Source organism: Patella vulgata, chromosome 9, assembly GCF_932274485.2.
Source record: "Patella vulgata chromosome 9, xgPatVulg1.2, whole genome shotgun sequence".
Lineage (NCBI taxonomy): Eukaryota > Metazoa > Mollusca > Gastropoda > Patellidae > Patella > Patella vulgata.
The window spans coordinates 25,038,179-25,052,851 of NC_065887.2; the positions used below are offsets into that span (position 1 = coordinate 25,038,179).

Consider the following 14,673-nt stretch of genomic DNA (forward strand, 5'->3'; position numbering starts at 1 on the left):
TTGGAAATGCATCCACTTGCAATAGGTTTATACGATACACTTGATTTTCACTATCCTACCTACTATTAAAACTGCAGTCATTACTGATGGCTGATTCACAAACGACTAAATATGTAGAATTGACTAAGCAATGTTTAAAAAAACGCAGAAAACGTACAAAGCAGGTGTACATGACTACAGTTAATACAGACTGTTCACACATAGAAAATACAATAAAAATTTTAAAAATTGAATGTAATTCACTTTATATACGTTCTTAATTCGTATTATATATTACTATATTACATTGATACATGTATATGCTTTTAGATCTATCTATTTTAAGGTTCCAAAGAATAGTTTTAATAAAGTTTTTATAAGCTTTCTGTCATGTTGTATTAATAATATTAATTATTCCTTTTTTTTAAAAGAAAATTACTTCGACAAGTTTATTATGTTGTTTAGATGTATATAATACAAAGCTAAACATTCAAAGGTTAAATTTTATTTGCTTGTATTGACATTTAAATGTAGTACATCCTTTAATATGCATGTTTGATGCACTAGATAGCCTATATTTAGAAATAGGAAATACGGTAATCCATAACATTCAGTTGACTCAATTGCATATTATAATCATACACCCTACTGTACATGCACTTGCCATTTCCTGTAAAGAATTATGAATTTAAAATTATAAAGGGTAGGACTCAATATCAAATGATTTGACACATATATCAAATGATATGGTTTATTTCTTGATAAATTCATTGACTAGAAAAATACTTATGTTGTTTGGTTGATAAAAAAGACTGATTTGTTCATACAAACAAGTCTGACATACCAGGTACATTTATTTAAAAGATTGAAGTGATCATGTTTACAAGTTATTTGTTTGAAGAATGATAATATTCATGTTTTTGGTAAAATAACAATGAGTATTTTTGCTAAAATTGACACACCTATAATGCTGAGTCTTTCAAATCTATAAATCTTATTTCATATTTGATAATTTTAAATGAAAACAAATCAGACAGAAGATATTTTATTATGATAAAACCGTACTACACCCCAGATATGTCATGAGTGGTGAGAATTTCAAATAACCTTATATTTACAGATAATTTTGATTTTTTACTGATGTCGTTCACCTTTATCACACTGACATGCCCTTCATACTTGTAGGACCTCTAGGGCATAGACTTTCTTTCATAATCTGGACAGTGGGCAGTTTGTCAGAATATTTATGAAGAATAAATCATCTTGTGGAATGGATGATCTCTGTTGATATGATTCTTTTGAAGAACAGGACATGGTTTGTGATGATGTGTAACATGTCTGTTCTAAACGCTTAGGCCTACATTGATTTCTCTTCTCAATTAGTTTTAAAAGAGCTGCCTAGAAAACCTTGTTGATTAGGTCAAAATAAAGTGTTGAATTGGCATTGATTAATTCAGTTAGTTGTGGGACATGCTCTATGCGATTAAATTTGCATTTAAAATATTAGGAGGAAGTCATTTTGTTTACCAAGTTTAGTTTTGTTTTGGGATGAAACTGTTGACTGTTTAAAATTTTACGTTATATCTCATCATTGACTATATCTCAACAGTGGCTCTATTTAAAATTGTAAATGTAGAAAGATGCTTCCTTTGGAAACAAATGAACATTTAAAATGTAATAGTTTTTAATTGTTCACCCATTTCTTTATAAAAAATTAAAACTTAAGTTATAGGTATTTTAGTAAGAATGTGTTTATGTAAAGAGTAGGGATAACATCTGCAAACTTGTTATGAACTTTGAAATTTAAATTAAATGTTAAACCCTAAAATTACCTTTAATGATGACTCAATTGGAGCACTTAAAATGCGAAGTCCACAGTCTGATAATATAGACGTTGTCTTACATTCCATCAATATTTCATCAGTTTCCATATAACTAACACATTACTGAACAGATTCATTCATGCATTTGAAAAAAAAAAATCTTTATTGTGCTATAGATAATACTTTAAAAATAATATTTAGATAGGACAAGTTATTGACTCAGTCATGTTGTATACATTAATATATCACATATAGTCCATAGTATTTACTAAGATAAGTCACACCCTATTATACATAATCATGAATTATTTTATGTTATTAAATATTGACAAGGTGTATTTGTTATATTAAATTGATTTATTGAATAGTGGGTAGATCTCAGTTTAACAACCAATCAATTACCATTATTATTTTATAAATTTATCTATTGTAACATAAGTCTATTTATTATAATTTTATTCTGTTTATTTTTCAGGTGTTTCTGATAAAACACGAGTTGAATCTTCTCATTCATTAAAACCAGGTGAGTCTGTAAAAATAACCTGTTTGGACATTTATATTGTTAAACAATACTTTTATTGTGAATAGGGACTGAAATACTTAGTGTGAAAAAATAGTTATTAAATATAGTAACCAAGTGATAACATAAATAGACTTTATAAGTATTATTGAAACAGTATAGTTTTAGGATTTGTCTTGTTTTCTATACCTCTTCTTCATTAGCCCAGTTGGTGCAGAAAAGTAGGACATTAAAGTTCATTTCATTTTGAGACTGAATTTGTTTTCTATGCAGAAAAGTAGGTAGATAAACCCCATTTCATTTCATTTCATTTCTGTTTTCTAAGTTTATTTGGTTCTATATTTCAGTGGAATTAAAAGTTGATTTAAAGAATGGGTAAGTACTTTCAATCTAAATAAATTAAATTTTGATAACCTCAATATATCCTGATTGTTTTTATTTTTGATATTTTTGATTTAAAATATTGAAAAGTCACTAATTTTGATGTCCTTTATTCAGTCTGATCATGAAAATCTTTAGTGGTTAATGAAAAAATAATTCATGTGATTTGACTATGTTCCAGTTAGATTAGATACACAAATTGAGAAAAATCTGCCAAGCTATCACCATATTCCTGAAGCAATGGCCCTAGAAATCCTTCTCTGGCCATTGCTGGATTGGCTTCTGATACTTGAGCTTTTGAGGGAGTGTGTCTATTCTTCCTGTTCAATCACATCTATCCCAAGCACAGCAACATGACAGCCCTTCGTTTAATCTGGGGTCTTTCCTAAAACTTTGGACAGTATTGTTTACATTGTATCCGTGTTGATAACCTCTTTTGTCACACAATTAGTTTTTCTGCAATATTCTGCTATGCACTGGTTAATTGGGCATAATAAAATCGGGAGTCATGACATAACATTATATAATCATATTTGGTTGAATTTGGAGCTCTGTTTAAAGCGCAATGATATTGTTACGCAGTTAGCCATTGGTTGTTAATCGGACTATTGACTAGTAAATGCCTCTAAAAGATTACTAAATGCCTCTAAAAGATTAGTCATAATTTGGAACAGAAATTTGCTTCCTTTACAGCAGTATTAAGTGGGATTAGCTCAAATCAAATGAAATGCTGCGAGGATATAGACATTTTAGCTTTCGGTTTACAAGTCGTACAAATTTTGATGAGATTTTCAAGTTGTTAAACTTTCATGAAAAATTATTTTTCTATGATTAGTTGAATCAAAAGTTATTATGGAAGTGCTAATTACATTTATTTTGATGGTGAGAGTGATAATGCGCCTTTAAAAGTTGAAATTTAACCCTAGGATTGTCATATAGACATGATGAATGTATTTTGGACATCTAATGTTTTCAATTTTCTGTATCCATGTTTTTGAAATGTTGAAATAGAATCTTTGACAACACCACTTTGTTATTCTTCATGCCATGCCTTATCACCTCAAGCTTGACCATAACAGCTACTTTTAAAAATGTTCTATCAAATTCAATACTGGTGCAATGTAGATTTTGTTATATATCCTTTATTGCCAATATAACATATTCACAGAATTGTTGAAGAAGAAGAATTGGAAGTTAAAACTGTTACACAACCAGTAGCAGAAATCAAACCTGTCGTTAAAGATGTTGCTCCAGACTTTATTATTAAACCAAGGAGACAACTTGTAGATGAAGGAGAAAGTACCAAGTTCAAGACTTCTTTTGAAGGGTCGCCCAACACTCAAGTTATATGGAGTAAAAATGGCAAAGAGATAACGCCTGATGCCCATTATAAGGTAGTTATTTTCAATTTATTATAGCTTTTTATATCAATACTGCTTCAGCTTTCTTGTGAAACATGCTTGGATTTTTTCTCCTTGTTATAAGGAAGTGACCAACAGAAATGATTTGCTCAATCAGAGCTTTAGGAAAGGGTTAAAAAGAAAAGTCTTAGAATGTTGCACTCGGTATATAGAAGAACCAAGTGTTATTTTCAATTTGTGTCTATGATGAAGTGTTAAATTTGTATTTATGTTGTGATAATTTTGTATTGCAGGTGTATGCAAAGGACGACTTTCACTTCTTGGAGGTAGTTGATGTATTACCAGAACACGGTGGATCGTATACTTGTGTTCTACAAAATCCTGCTGGATCTAAAACAACATCCGTTGATCTAGAGGTTTTTGGTAAGATAAATGCATATATAGGTACAGCTGACTGAAATGAGAATGTTATAATAAAATTCTAATAAATTGTGAATTTGTAATTTAAGAACAAAGAATTTTTGTCATTGTGTATTAACACTTGCTTTAGATTGGAGATTTCTTTTTTTTCTAGAAAAACCCAAACCAGTCAAAGTTGCCCCACCGACTTTACTGAAGCCATTAAAAGATCAGTCAGTAGCACTAGGAGAAAGAGATGTTAAATTTCAATGTACTGTCTCTGGTAAGCTAATATAATATTTTGCTTTCTTTCCTTGGCACGTAGGAATTTTTAAAAAGAGTTCTAAAAAAATGCCTTTAGAACAATATGCATTTATTGAGACTAAAATTACATTATGTTGCTTCAAGTTTTGCGGCATCATTAAGTTTTAAATTAAAAGTCATATGAATTTAATTTTTAGGTGCTGCTACTGGTGAAGTGACATGGTTTAAAGACGGGAAGGAATTAAGACAAGGCAGACAATACAAGCTAAGATTTGATGGCAGTATGGCCTACCTTGGACTAACCACAGCAACACAGGCGGATTGTGGTGTATATGAATGCGTAATTAAAAACAAAGGCGGGGAAGTCAGAACTAGTGGTACTTTAAATGTAGAAAGTAAGTATTTAGATCATATATAGATGTAAAAAGTTTTTTCAGTTGAAATAAATCATAAAATAGATAAAACGCACTAAAGGGGGATAATCTAAGGGTGTGTATGAGTTGTCTCCCTTGACACACTTTTCCCTTCCATGCAGTACACTTTTAATTCATCTTGAAAGTGCTGGTGTTGAGCAAATTGCACTTGTTAATTTTCCTGTTAAAGGCTCAATACCACTCTTGTTGTAACTGAATAATATGTCCCAATTTTTATTTTGGTCAACAAATTGCACTATTTTACAATATTCCAATTAATTGATGATACAAATTTCATCTTAACACACCTAATTTAAAAAATTGGAAAAAATTCAACTAAATGATTTGAAAAGCCTGACGTAAAGCTTTTCAAATGTAAAATATTTTTGAACCCTCTGGACAAGTAAAATAGGATTTAATGGATAATTTACACAACAGGTAGGACACTAACACATCTAGTACTTAGAATAAGGCTATTTTTTTTTCTGGAGCTGTCAAGCCAGCAAGAGTGTTATTGTCCCTTTAAAGTAATGAAACAAAATTTACAACCAGATTTGTAGCAACATGGAAAATAGATCTAATTCTTATCTGTTATTTTCAGATGAAAAGAGAGAACCACCATATTTTGTACGAGAACTTGAAGATATGGAGGTTGATGATGGGGATAAAGTAGAGTTGGTTGTAGAGGTCAAAGGTAAGTTTAAAGTTTTACCCAGTCCAGTTGATACACTGAATCTACATGGCCACTCTTTGAATATGACAATATTGATAGTATGGGGATGGGTGGAAGGAATTATAATACTTTGTTATTTAAGAAAATGTAAAAGAGTGTTCATGTTGGAGTTCAGTATTGTGCTGAGAAATTAATCTGTGTTACTGTTTTGCATGATTTGCAGTAACTGTTTAAACTTTTAAAAAAGACAATGAATATTGATTGACATTCTGTTTGCATGCATTAAAGAGAAAATCGTGAAATGATGAAATATCAATATTTGAAAAGTAACACATATATTGTGTGACCCCATAAAACTAACTCTAATTAAATAGGTTAATGTAGATAATTTTGGTTTAAAGCATGAGTGCATGTTTGCATGTTTTTGCTATGTTTTACAGGTAGTGAACCTATTAATGTGTTTTGGATTCACAACAATAAAGAAATAGCAAGAGATGATATGGATTATCAACAAACTAGTGTCAGTAAAAATGTTTTCAAATTAACAATAGCTAAATCTGTACCAGGAGATGCTGGAGCGTTTGTGTGTGAAGCATATAATGAGTTTGGAGATACCGATACTTTTTGTAATGTGTCTATTAGAGGTTTGTTTGATGAAAAATTGCGGGAGGTTTAGAATTTGTTAATAACTTGTAACACTCTCTGTCTTTCAAACTGGTTTTCAACTTTTCGTTTACTTTTAAAGGAAAGAATTGAATTGAAAGAAATAAAAGGATTTTATATGAGAAATGCTATGAATTTTAAAATAACTTTTTGCCTCTACAATTTCTAAAGTATGTCATTGCCAAGTTTTTTTTATTTTTGAAAGTACAGATTTTGTGCAAGTAACAAGTTCTAATTCTCTCTTAATTTTAATTAACTTTACAGAAATCTTTACTTCACTGATTGCTAAAAGACAAACAACAAATATTGCTATGCCATAATATAGTGTAAAAAATACATATGGTTAGCTGATGCAGCATCTTATGTCAATACAGCTGCCATAGCAATCTGTGACTTGGAGATTTCTGCTCTTTGATAACTTAACAGCATGGGATTTTGCTGCATGGAGAATTTGGTCTGATCTGGGATAAATTATTTATTTCCTTTTTTTCTTTCTCTCTCTTCAGATCATGACCTGACCAGCTCCAAATAGAAACAAAACAATTCCAGTCATTCATTCATTTGTTCATTCATTTTTCATCCATTTCATATTTCTTAGATTTTTTTTTCTGTAGTTTTGTCCTATGTTTTCTAATTTTCATTGTACCTTTACCATTATTTTTTATTTATTGCATGAGTTTGATTTTATTTTATCATAAATTTTGATATCCAGAAATTGAGAAATCACAAGCCCCTGACTTTATCATAAAACCCAAACTTACAAAGGTGACTGAAGATGAAAGTGCTATGTTTACATGTCGTGTAGTTGGCATACCATTACCTAATGTCTACTGGGAGAGAAATGGTAAAATTCTACGGAGCCAAGATAGATATCAGGTAAATTCTTGATGTTTTTTATCCTTTTAAGTGATGCCTACTTTTTTTATCAGCCACATTTTATAGCAGAGTTATGTGGAAAGTAGATATCAGATGATTGTGATGTGCAATAGACAAGAATTAATACAAAAAGAATATATTAAATTATAATACACTTTGTGTACAAACTTTTCGAAATTAATTGCTGTGGACTTGAGTCAGAAGTTTTCTGCTAATTGATTGATTCAGTTACTGAAACTTTCTAGTTAAATAATTTTATCAGGTGCGCACCCAAAGCTTTATATTTTGCTATTTTATTAAAATATGAAAGCAAAATTGTTTAAATACCTTAAACATACATTATGCAAGAGCTAAATCTGCCTATTGCAAGTCTTTATTTAGGCTTCAGATGTTATAGAAATTATTAATTAGACCTTTATTTACACGACAAGCTCAAAATCAACTCTGTAGACCCATGGATGGCTTGGATACAGTTTGGATTTAAACAGTCGTCCATTTAAAATTATATCAATAAATGGCGGACCAAGCTAACATTTACTGTTAGTCGCTGATGTCACTACCGGAAACTGGTGATGAAAGGCCTGTCAAGCGAGGCTACCATAGCCATTGAGCATGTTACTTGATAATCGAGAATATGTGGGTGGAGTTATTGTCTGTTAATCAAACGATCGCCAATTCTCATAGACGGTGCAGACACAATTGATGCCTATTTCTAGTTCAAACTTCCAACAGTGACAATTCAGTTCAGAACAAAATAATTTTGACTGAAATTTTCAACATATTCTTTTTTTATCATCTATTTTTGAATTATTATGGCAAGAATGGCCAACTCTTTATAAAACTCTTAACTAATGTATCTTTTATGGAGTTACACCTCCTTAAATTTCATCAGCAATTTAATTTTATTTTATTCATAGATAATTGTGTTAATTCTGTTTGTTGAATAGATATCCCAGAATCATGATAAACACACACTTGTCATTACCAAAACAACCAAAGATGATGCAGGAAAATATGTATGTCGACTTGACAACCAAATGGTATCGATTGTGCATTCTACATCTTTAATTGTTCAAGAAAAGTCACCAGTTACAACCGATTTTAGATCTGTTCTAAAGAAAAGGTGAGTAAGTGAATTTATGGTTTATCTAACAAAGAAAAACCCAGAAAACCATGGCAATACATTTCTTGTAAACTTAAAACGTGTCTTATTCTATTCAATATAGTTTTTGGTAAAACACAATTCTCTGCTATGTCATTGTAACAACTGATATATTAATGATATATTTTGTAGTACTTTCTTTAAAAACTGTTGTAGGTCATCTTTAGGAAATATTGGAAAGCAAAGTAGCACGGATTCAGAGAAATCGGACAAAGAAAATGACCGAAGAGTATTCCACACTATTTTAAACCGGATGGATGATAGTTCACTAAATATTAAAAAGATAGCCAAAGAAAGCCATTCTGCTCTAAGAAATAGGTTTGAAGAAAACTCAACCAAAGACTCCAGAGTGGCACCTGTTTCCAATTCATTCAAATCAGTACAAAATGGTAGTAATGCTCCACGTGCAACAGCAGAAGTAAAACCATTTCTATCAAATGTTTTGGCACAAACCAAAAATAGCTTTCAATCAAAGATGGACACTTTCCAGAAAAATACTAAAGATTCAGAAGCTAAGATATCAGAAACCAACAAGTTAGTTGTGCGGCCATTACCACGTGCATTGGATGTAAAATTAAAAAATGAATCTAATGTTGAGAAATTCAGTGTTTTAAAAACTAATGGAACCACTTCTGGCTTTTTAGAACTGAAGAAAGAATCATCAGTGAAACCTAGACAATTAGCAAAACAAATTGAAATAGATAAACAATGGGAATTAAAAACATCTAAACCACAACAAATAGACTTTAGAAATGTTTTAAAATCAAAAGACCATGACAAAAAATTTAACCAGCCAACAAATGGTTTAACATCCTTAGAGAAGGATAAGAAATCAACCGAAATTCATAATTATAGAAGTGTTTTAACTTCAAGAGACACAGTTAAGAAATCAGCAGAAATGAAAGATGATTTTAAAAAGTCTACTGAAATACATGACTTTAGAAAGGTGCTAATAACAAAAGACCCATCTCCGAAAGAGAGTGTGGAAACTAAAGTGAAAACTAATTATTCAGTGCAGCATGACTTTAGAGGTGTTTTATCAAATAAGACTGAGAAACCACAATTTGTGCAGAATTTGTCTGATAAGCGGGTAAAATATGGTGGTGAGGCAGTATTAGCATGTAAAATAGAAGGAATACCAGCACCAGAAATAAAATGGCAAATTAATGAAAAAGAAATCAAAGTAAGTAGCCTACATGTAGTTTGTATTTCCTGCATATGTTTACCATATTATTGTCATTATATTGTCCTCATCAATTTGTTGTCAATTCATGGCTAGAGTTCTGTATAAATTTGCAATCAATATCTCTGTCCTTCATTAATTTATCCATCTTTAGTGGGATTGTGTCGTTTGTTTCGGCTTTTTTTGGAGGCGGGGGGCGGGGGAGTGAGCTGTATTTAAGAAGGAGTTTAAAAAACCTTTGCTGATCCAGGGGACAATGGCTGATCTTTTTAAAGTGCATCTACAATCTACATTAAGCTTCATCTGAGTTTAAATTGTCTTTTGTAACTTGTTGTTCTCAACCTATTAGGACACTAGAAGAAATTCATATTCGGCTGTCATTCTTTTCTTTGTCAGAATTTATTTGGTGTTTTCACCCATTGGTAAGAAATGTTACGTCACTTATGATAAGTGGACTATATTGCACAAATGTAAATGATTTTTGTGAAATGGAAATAAGAATGTTACAGACTATATTAATGTCCCATTTAAAAAACTGCATTTTGTAGTTCACTTTGCTGTTTTTTTGTTTTATGCAAAAAGTCACAATAAAAAGTAAAAAACACTTTGGATTTCATACCCAGCCCTCCTAGTCTGGATAGTATTGTGTTCAGCTAACGTAGTACAGATATTGAATATCTACTAATTTCCAAGACCTTGAAAATTACTGAAATAATAAATAATTAAAATAAAAATTTATTTCAGCAGGAAAATAGAAATAATGTTCCATGCATTAATGAAAAAGACAAAAAGTCGTTGGTCTCATTCTTTCATATTTATTCATGTCATTTTCAATATATTTATTATGTATTTGTAGCCATCACGGTATTTCCAGTTGAAATTTGAGCATAGTGTAGCAAGTCTAACTATTAGTGAAGCTTTGTCAGAAGATGAAGGAGAATATGTTGTTACATATTCATTACACATTACATATGTTGTCATTTTCAATATATTTATTATGTATTTGTAGCCATCACGGTATTTCCAGTTGAAATTTGAGCATAGTGTAGCAAGTCTAACTATTAGTGAAGCTTTCTCAGAAGATGAAGGAGAATATGTTGTTACAGCAAGCAACACAGCTGGTATATCCCAAAGTACTTGTCAACTTACAATAGATGGTAAGCATTGTACATCCTGTTATTGTAAAATCAAAATATTTATCATGAGATACAAACTAAAAGTGATGAACTTAGAGTTTCTTCATCATACAGACAAAACTCACTGTCTAGAAATGGAGATCATATCCCCAACCAACTCCCAAAAGACCTGTGTAATCATATTTTCTCTATTTCCATTATCCCTCGTCGAACGAAGTTAGGGAGTGATATTGAAATGGGCTCTGTCCGTCCCAGTTTCGTTTCTGGAGTATATCTCATAAACCGTTCAAGAAACTTTGTACTCACTGCATCCTATAAAAATAGTTGTGCCTTTTACTATTTAGGAATTTCTACGATTTATATTGATTGTGTTTCCATGGAAACAAATTTGACATAGTTTTTGGTGTTCAATTTTTGTTTCCGGAGCATATATCATAAACCATTCATGATATCTGCATGAAACTTTGTACAAACATTAACCTTTTATATAAGTTATGCATTTTGCTAATTTGGAATTTAATAATTTTTGTGTTTCCATGGAAACAAATTTGACTTAATTTCAATTTTTGTTTCCGAAGCATATCTCATAAACCATTCAAGATATCTTTATGAAACTTTGTACAAACATTAACCTATTAAAGTAGATGTGCCTTTTACTAACTTGTTGTGCAAACCTTACAGGGAATAGCGACAGTGCCTTGCCAAGCTACTGTGATCAGAGTATGAATCTTCTGATTAGTCCCATTGATATTCCAGAAGTTGTTTTTCCCTATGCCTTCCAAACATGTGCAAGGGCACGGGATGGTGTTGACTAGTCATCTTGTTATTTTTGCTTTCAGAATCAAGTTCACGCTCATCAAGATCTGACAGTCGTTCAATAGAAGGAGCTGTATCCTTTCCGGCTAAAATACTCACTGTTACACCAGTTAATGTTTCTGCTACAAAGGGTAAATCTACAGAAATAAAGGCAGCATTTACTGGAGAACCACCACCATCAATCAAATGGTATAAATATAAACATGAACTGGAATCAGGTAAAGCACTAGAATATTCAAATGTTGGAATTATAAGATTTGATTTAACACCGTTGACAATCCCATCCTTGCTTTATTCAATAACCAGGGCAAATTTGATGAGATGTTGAGTAGTATCTTATCATGTACTGGTGCATACTTTCAAGCAGTGGGGTATCATGTTTATGGCAGGTACTGTCAGTAAGACCATTCTCCTGCATAAAAGGGGGTAGTCAAGAAACTGAAAATAATGACTTTAAATACCACATATACCAAATTGCATCAGTGAAACAAGGAAGGTGCAATTATAATTTTTATGTGGTGCCATAATTCGTTAGTTAAAAGATTAACTAAATTGAATTGTATTTTTGAACTGATTTTATGGTAAAGAGTTATCTTAATGGATGTCAGATGTTTAGACACTAGGGGCGCAATTCCAGTGCTTGCCATAGGAACTTTTTTCAGCAGATACACCACTGCTTTCAAGCCCTTTCCCATTGTTTTTTTAAAGGTTAAGTCAGTAAGGTGAAATGGAAATCGCAAAATTGAATTGTGATATTTGTGGTCATACTTTATGAAACATAAACTATATGTAGAATAATCACAAGATTTCTTATAATTGCTTATATTATGTGCAATTTATTAAATGAATCATTTAAATTTTTGTAGATGGACGAATCCATATAAAAACATTGACAAACTCTAGTGTCCTATCCATCAATAATTTACAACAAGCAGATGTTGGTAAATACAGTATTGCAGCTGAAAATGAATTGGGGTGTGATAGTGCAACCATATCTATCAGTGTTCAAGGTATATATCATTGTAGATTTTGATTGAATATAGGAGTATGCTAGGAGTAGGAGTGACATGTCATCTTTGCCATAAAGTGGAAGTCAACCAATTCTTGTGTTCAAGAACATTATGTTTTGCCATTGACTGCAGACAGGAGTTCTTTGAATTTTTTAATTATTACTCTCCAGAAATGGCCAGGTGTTCAATATTTTTGTTGACACACAGATGATAAACTTAGTTGTCTAGAATTAGGCACATGAGCAATGGCTTGGTTAATACTTTGAAGTGAACTCCTGGTGTATGAAGATGGAACCTGTCTCAAAATGTTCGGTTTGTTTTGTTTGGTACACAATATTTGGTACACAATATTTGATATCATTTGTAATGATGTCCCATCCTTTTAATTTGACAGAGATACCTTATTGTCCCATGGGTCGACCGTATGTGAGCGATGTTACAAAATCATCTGTATCTTTAACATGGTATGGTCCAGCATATGATGGTGGAAGTCCAATAACAGCTTATTGTGTTGAGTTATGTAAAGGAAATTCCAGAAAATGGCAGACTGTAACCAATAGTTGCAGGGTAAGTACATATGTAGAATTCTGTTCACTGCCAATAAGAATCTTAGGATATAGATATCACAGTTTGTGACTAAAGTTGGTGTGTGTGGGGGGGGGGGGAATTGTCTAATGTGTGCTCTTTAGATTATAAGGTCTAGTAATGAGTCAAATAAAGTGCTTTCGATCCCAAGCTTATACAGGAATAGGTCTGCTTGCTTAACCTTGTCAGTTTCTCCCCACAGCAATGCTAAAGACCTCTAGGCACAAGAGAATTATTGAAGTAAAATTACACCTAGTATTAGTTTCAAAATCACCTAGTTTGTGTGTAGTGGACATTAAAACTCTCTCTCTCTCTCTCTCTCTCTCTCTCTCTCTCTCTCTCTTTCTCTATCTCTCTCTTATGACTCAATAAATGTTTCTGAGATGAATGTGTAGGGGATGGGGAATAATGCTAATTCTTATTTGTGGCCATGTCAGGCATTTTAAATACAGATATTTCATGTTCTCATACTGAAACAGATAACTTGACTTTACATCTGGACATACGATGCTTAAAGAAATTTTTTACAGTTTGTTTCAGTTTATTAGATATCTTGTCCTTGATTTTACAGAATACATTTTATCAAGTGGACACACTAGAAGCTAATACACAGTATGTGTTCCAGGTTCGTGCTGCCAATAAACATGGTATCAGTGAACCTGGAGAACAATCAGAACTAATTTTAACATTTGATAATCAGGAGTCAGATTATGAATCAGATGGTAAGAAATATTTAGTAATAGTAACCATGGTTTTACTTCAAACTCTCTTAGTTATTGTAGAATTTTTTCTAGATCACTTTATTAGTTCAAATCTAGCACTTTAATTTTTTAGTTTCATGTTAGTGGTTAGAAATCCTTTGCATGTTGAATAAGTTAACCACTTTGGTACAAGAAGCTTTAGAGTTGTAGTATAAGCCTCTTCAGATTTAAGCTTTTCAGCATTTGATAGACACAATTTATGCATTGTTTTTTTTTTCTTTCAAATACACAGTTTGCTATAAACTGCATGTTGCTATACCAGCTGCAGTTATCAGCTCCTATGCTTCTTAATCGGAATAGTAGCTTATGGTAAAAGTAAATATACAGATAATGAAATAAATCCCATGAAACTAATTATCTTGGCAATAGACTATTTTGATTTACTTCCCAAAAATAAATTTTGCTGGAAAACAGTTTTTAGTACCCGTATTCTTGTTGACAAAATTTGAGATAAATTTTGGATAAAATTAATTAGTCTTTTATGTATTTTAGAAAAACATTGTGTATAAAAACAACCTAAATCACAATGTATAAAACTAATTTACATTTTGAGAGTTATAGCTGGTTCTGGGGAATATTCAGTAGGGTGACTCTGTCTCATTTTGTTCATTTAGACTATGGATACAAATTCTTAAAGACATTTTTGAATGAATCCCTGAATCTTATCA

General features: G+C 31.5%; 1 protein-coding gene across 1 annotated transcript in view; it reads left to right on the forward strand.

The window, feature by feature from the left end:
- The window catches only part of LOC126831518 (titin), a 354,899-nt gene that overhangs the window by 335,054 nt on the left and 5,172 nt on the right, over positions 1 to 14,673 (forward strand). Inside the window, exons 264-279 of the mRNA XM_056103456.1 lie at positions 2,278 to 2,325; positions 2,670 to 2,697; positions 3,872 to 4,097; positions 4,358 to 4,487; positions 4,639 to 4,746; positions 4,925 to 5,122; positions 5,742 to 5,834; positions 6,254 to 6,457; positions 7,189 to 7,352; positions 8,300 to 8,475; positions 8,671 to 9,697; positions 10,707 to 10,854; positions 11,673 to 11,867; positions 12,516 to 12,659; positions 13,054 to 13,226; positions 13,816 to 13,966. Of these exons, the coding sequence (XP_055959431.1) occupies positions 2,278 to 2,325; positions 2,670 to 2,697; positions 3,872 to 4,097; positions 4,358 to 4,487; positions 4,639 to 4,746; positions 4,925 to 5,122; positions 5,742 to 5,834; positions 6,254 to 6,457; positions 7,189 to 7,352; positions 8,300 to 8,475; positions 8,671 to 9,697; positions 10,707 to 10,854; positions 11,673 to 11,867; positions 12,516 to 12,659; positions 13,054 to 13,226; positions 13,816 to 13,966 (3,213 nt within the window). The remainder of the gene's footprint in view (positions 1 to 2,277; positions 2,326 to 2,669; positions 2,698 to 3,871; positions 4,098 to 4,357; positions 4,488 to 4,638; positions 4,747 to 4,924; positions 5,123 to 5,741; positions 5,835 to 6,253; positions 6,458 to 7,188; positions 7,353 to 8,299; positions 8,476 to 8,670; positions 9,698 to 10,706; positions 10,855 to 11,672; positions 11,868 to 12,515; positions 12,660 to 13,053; positions 13,227 to 13,815; positions 13,967 to 14,673) is intronic.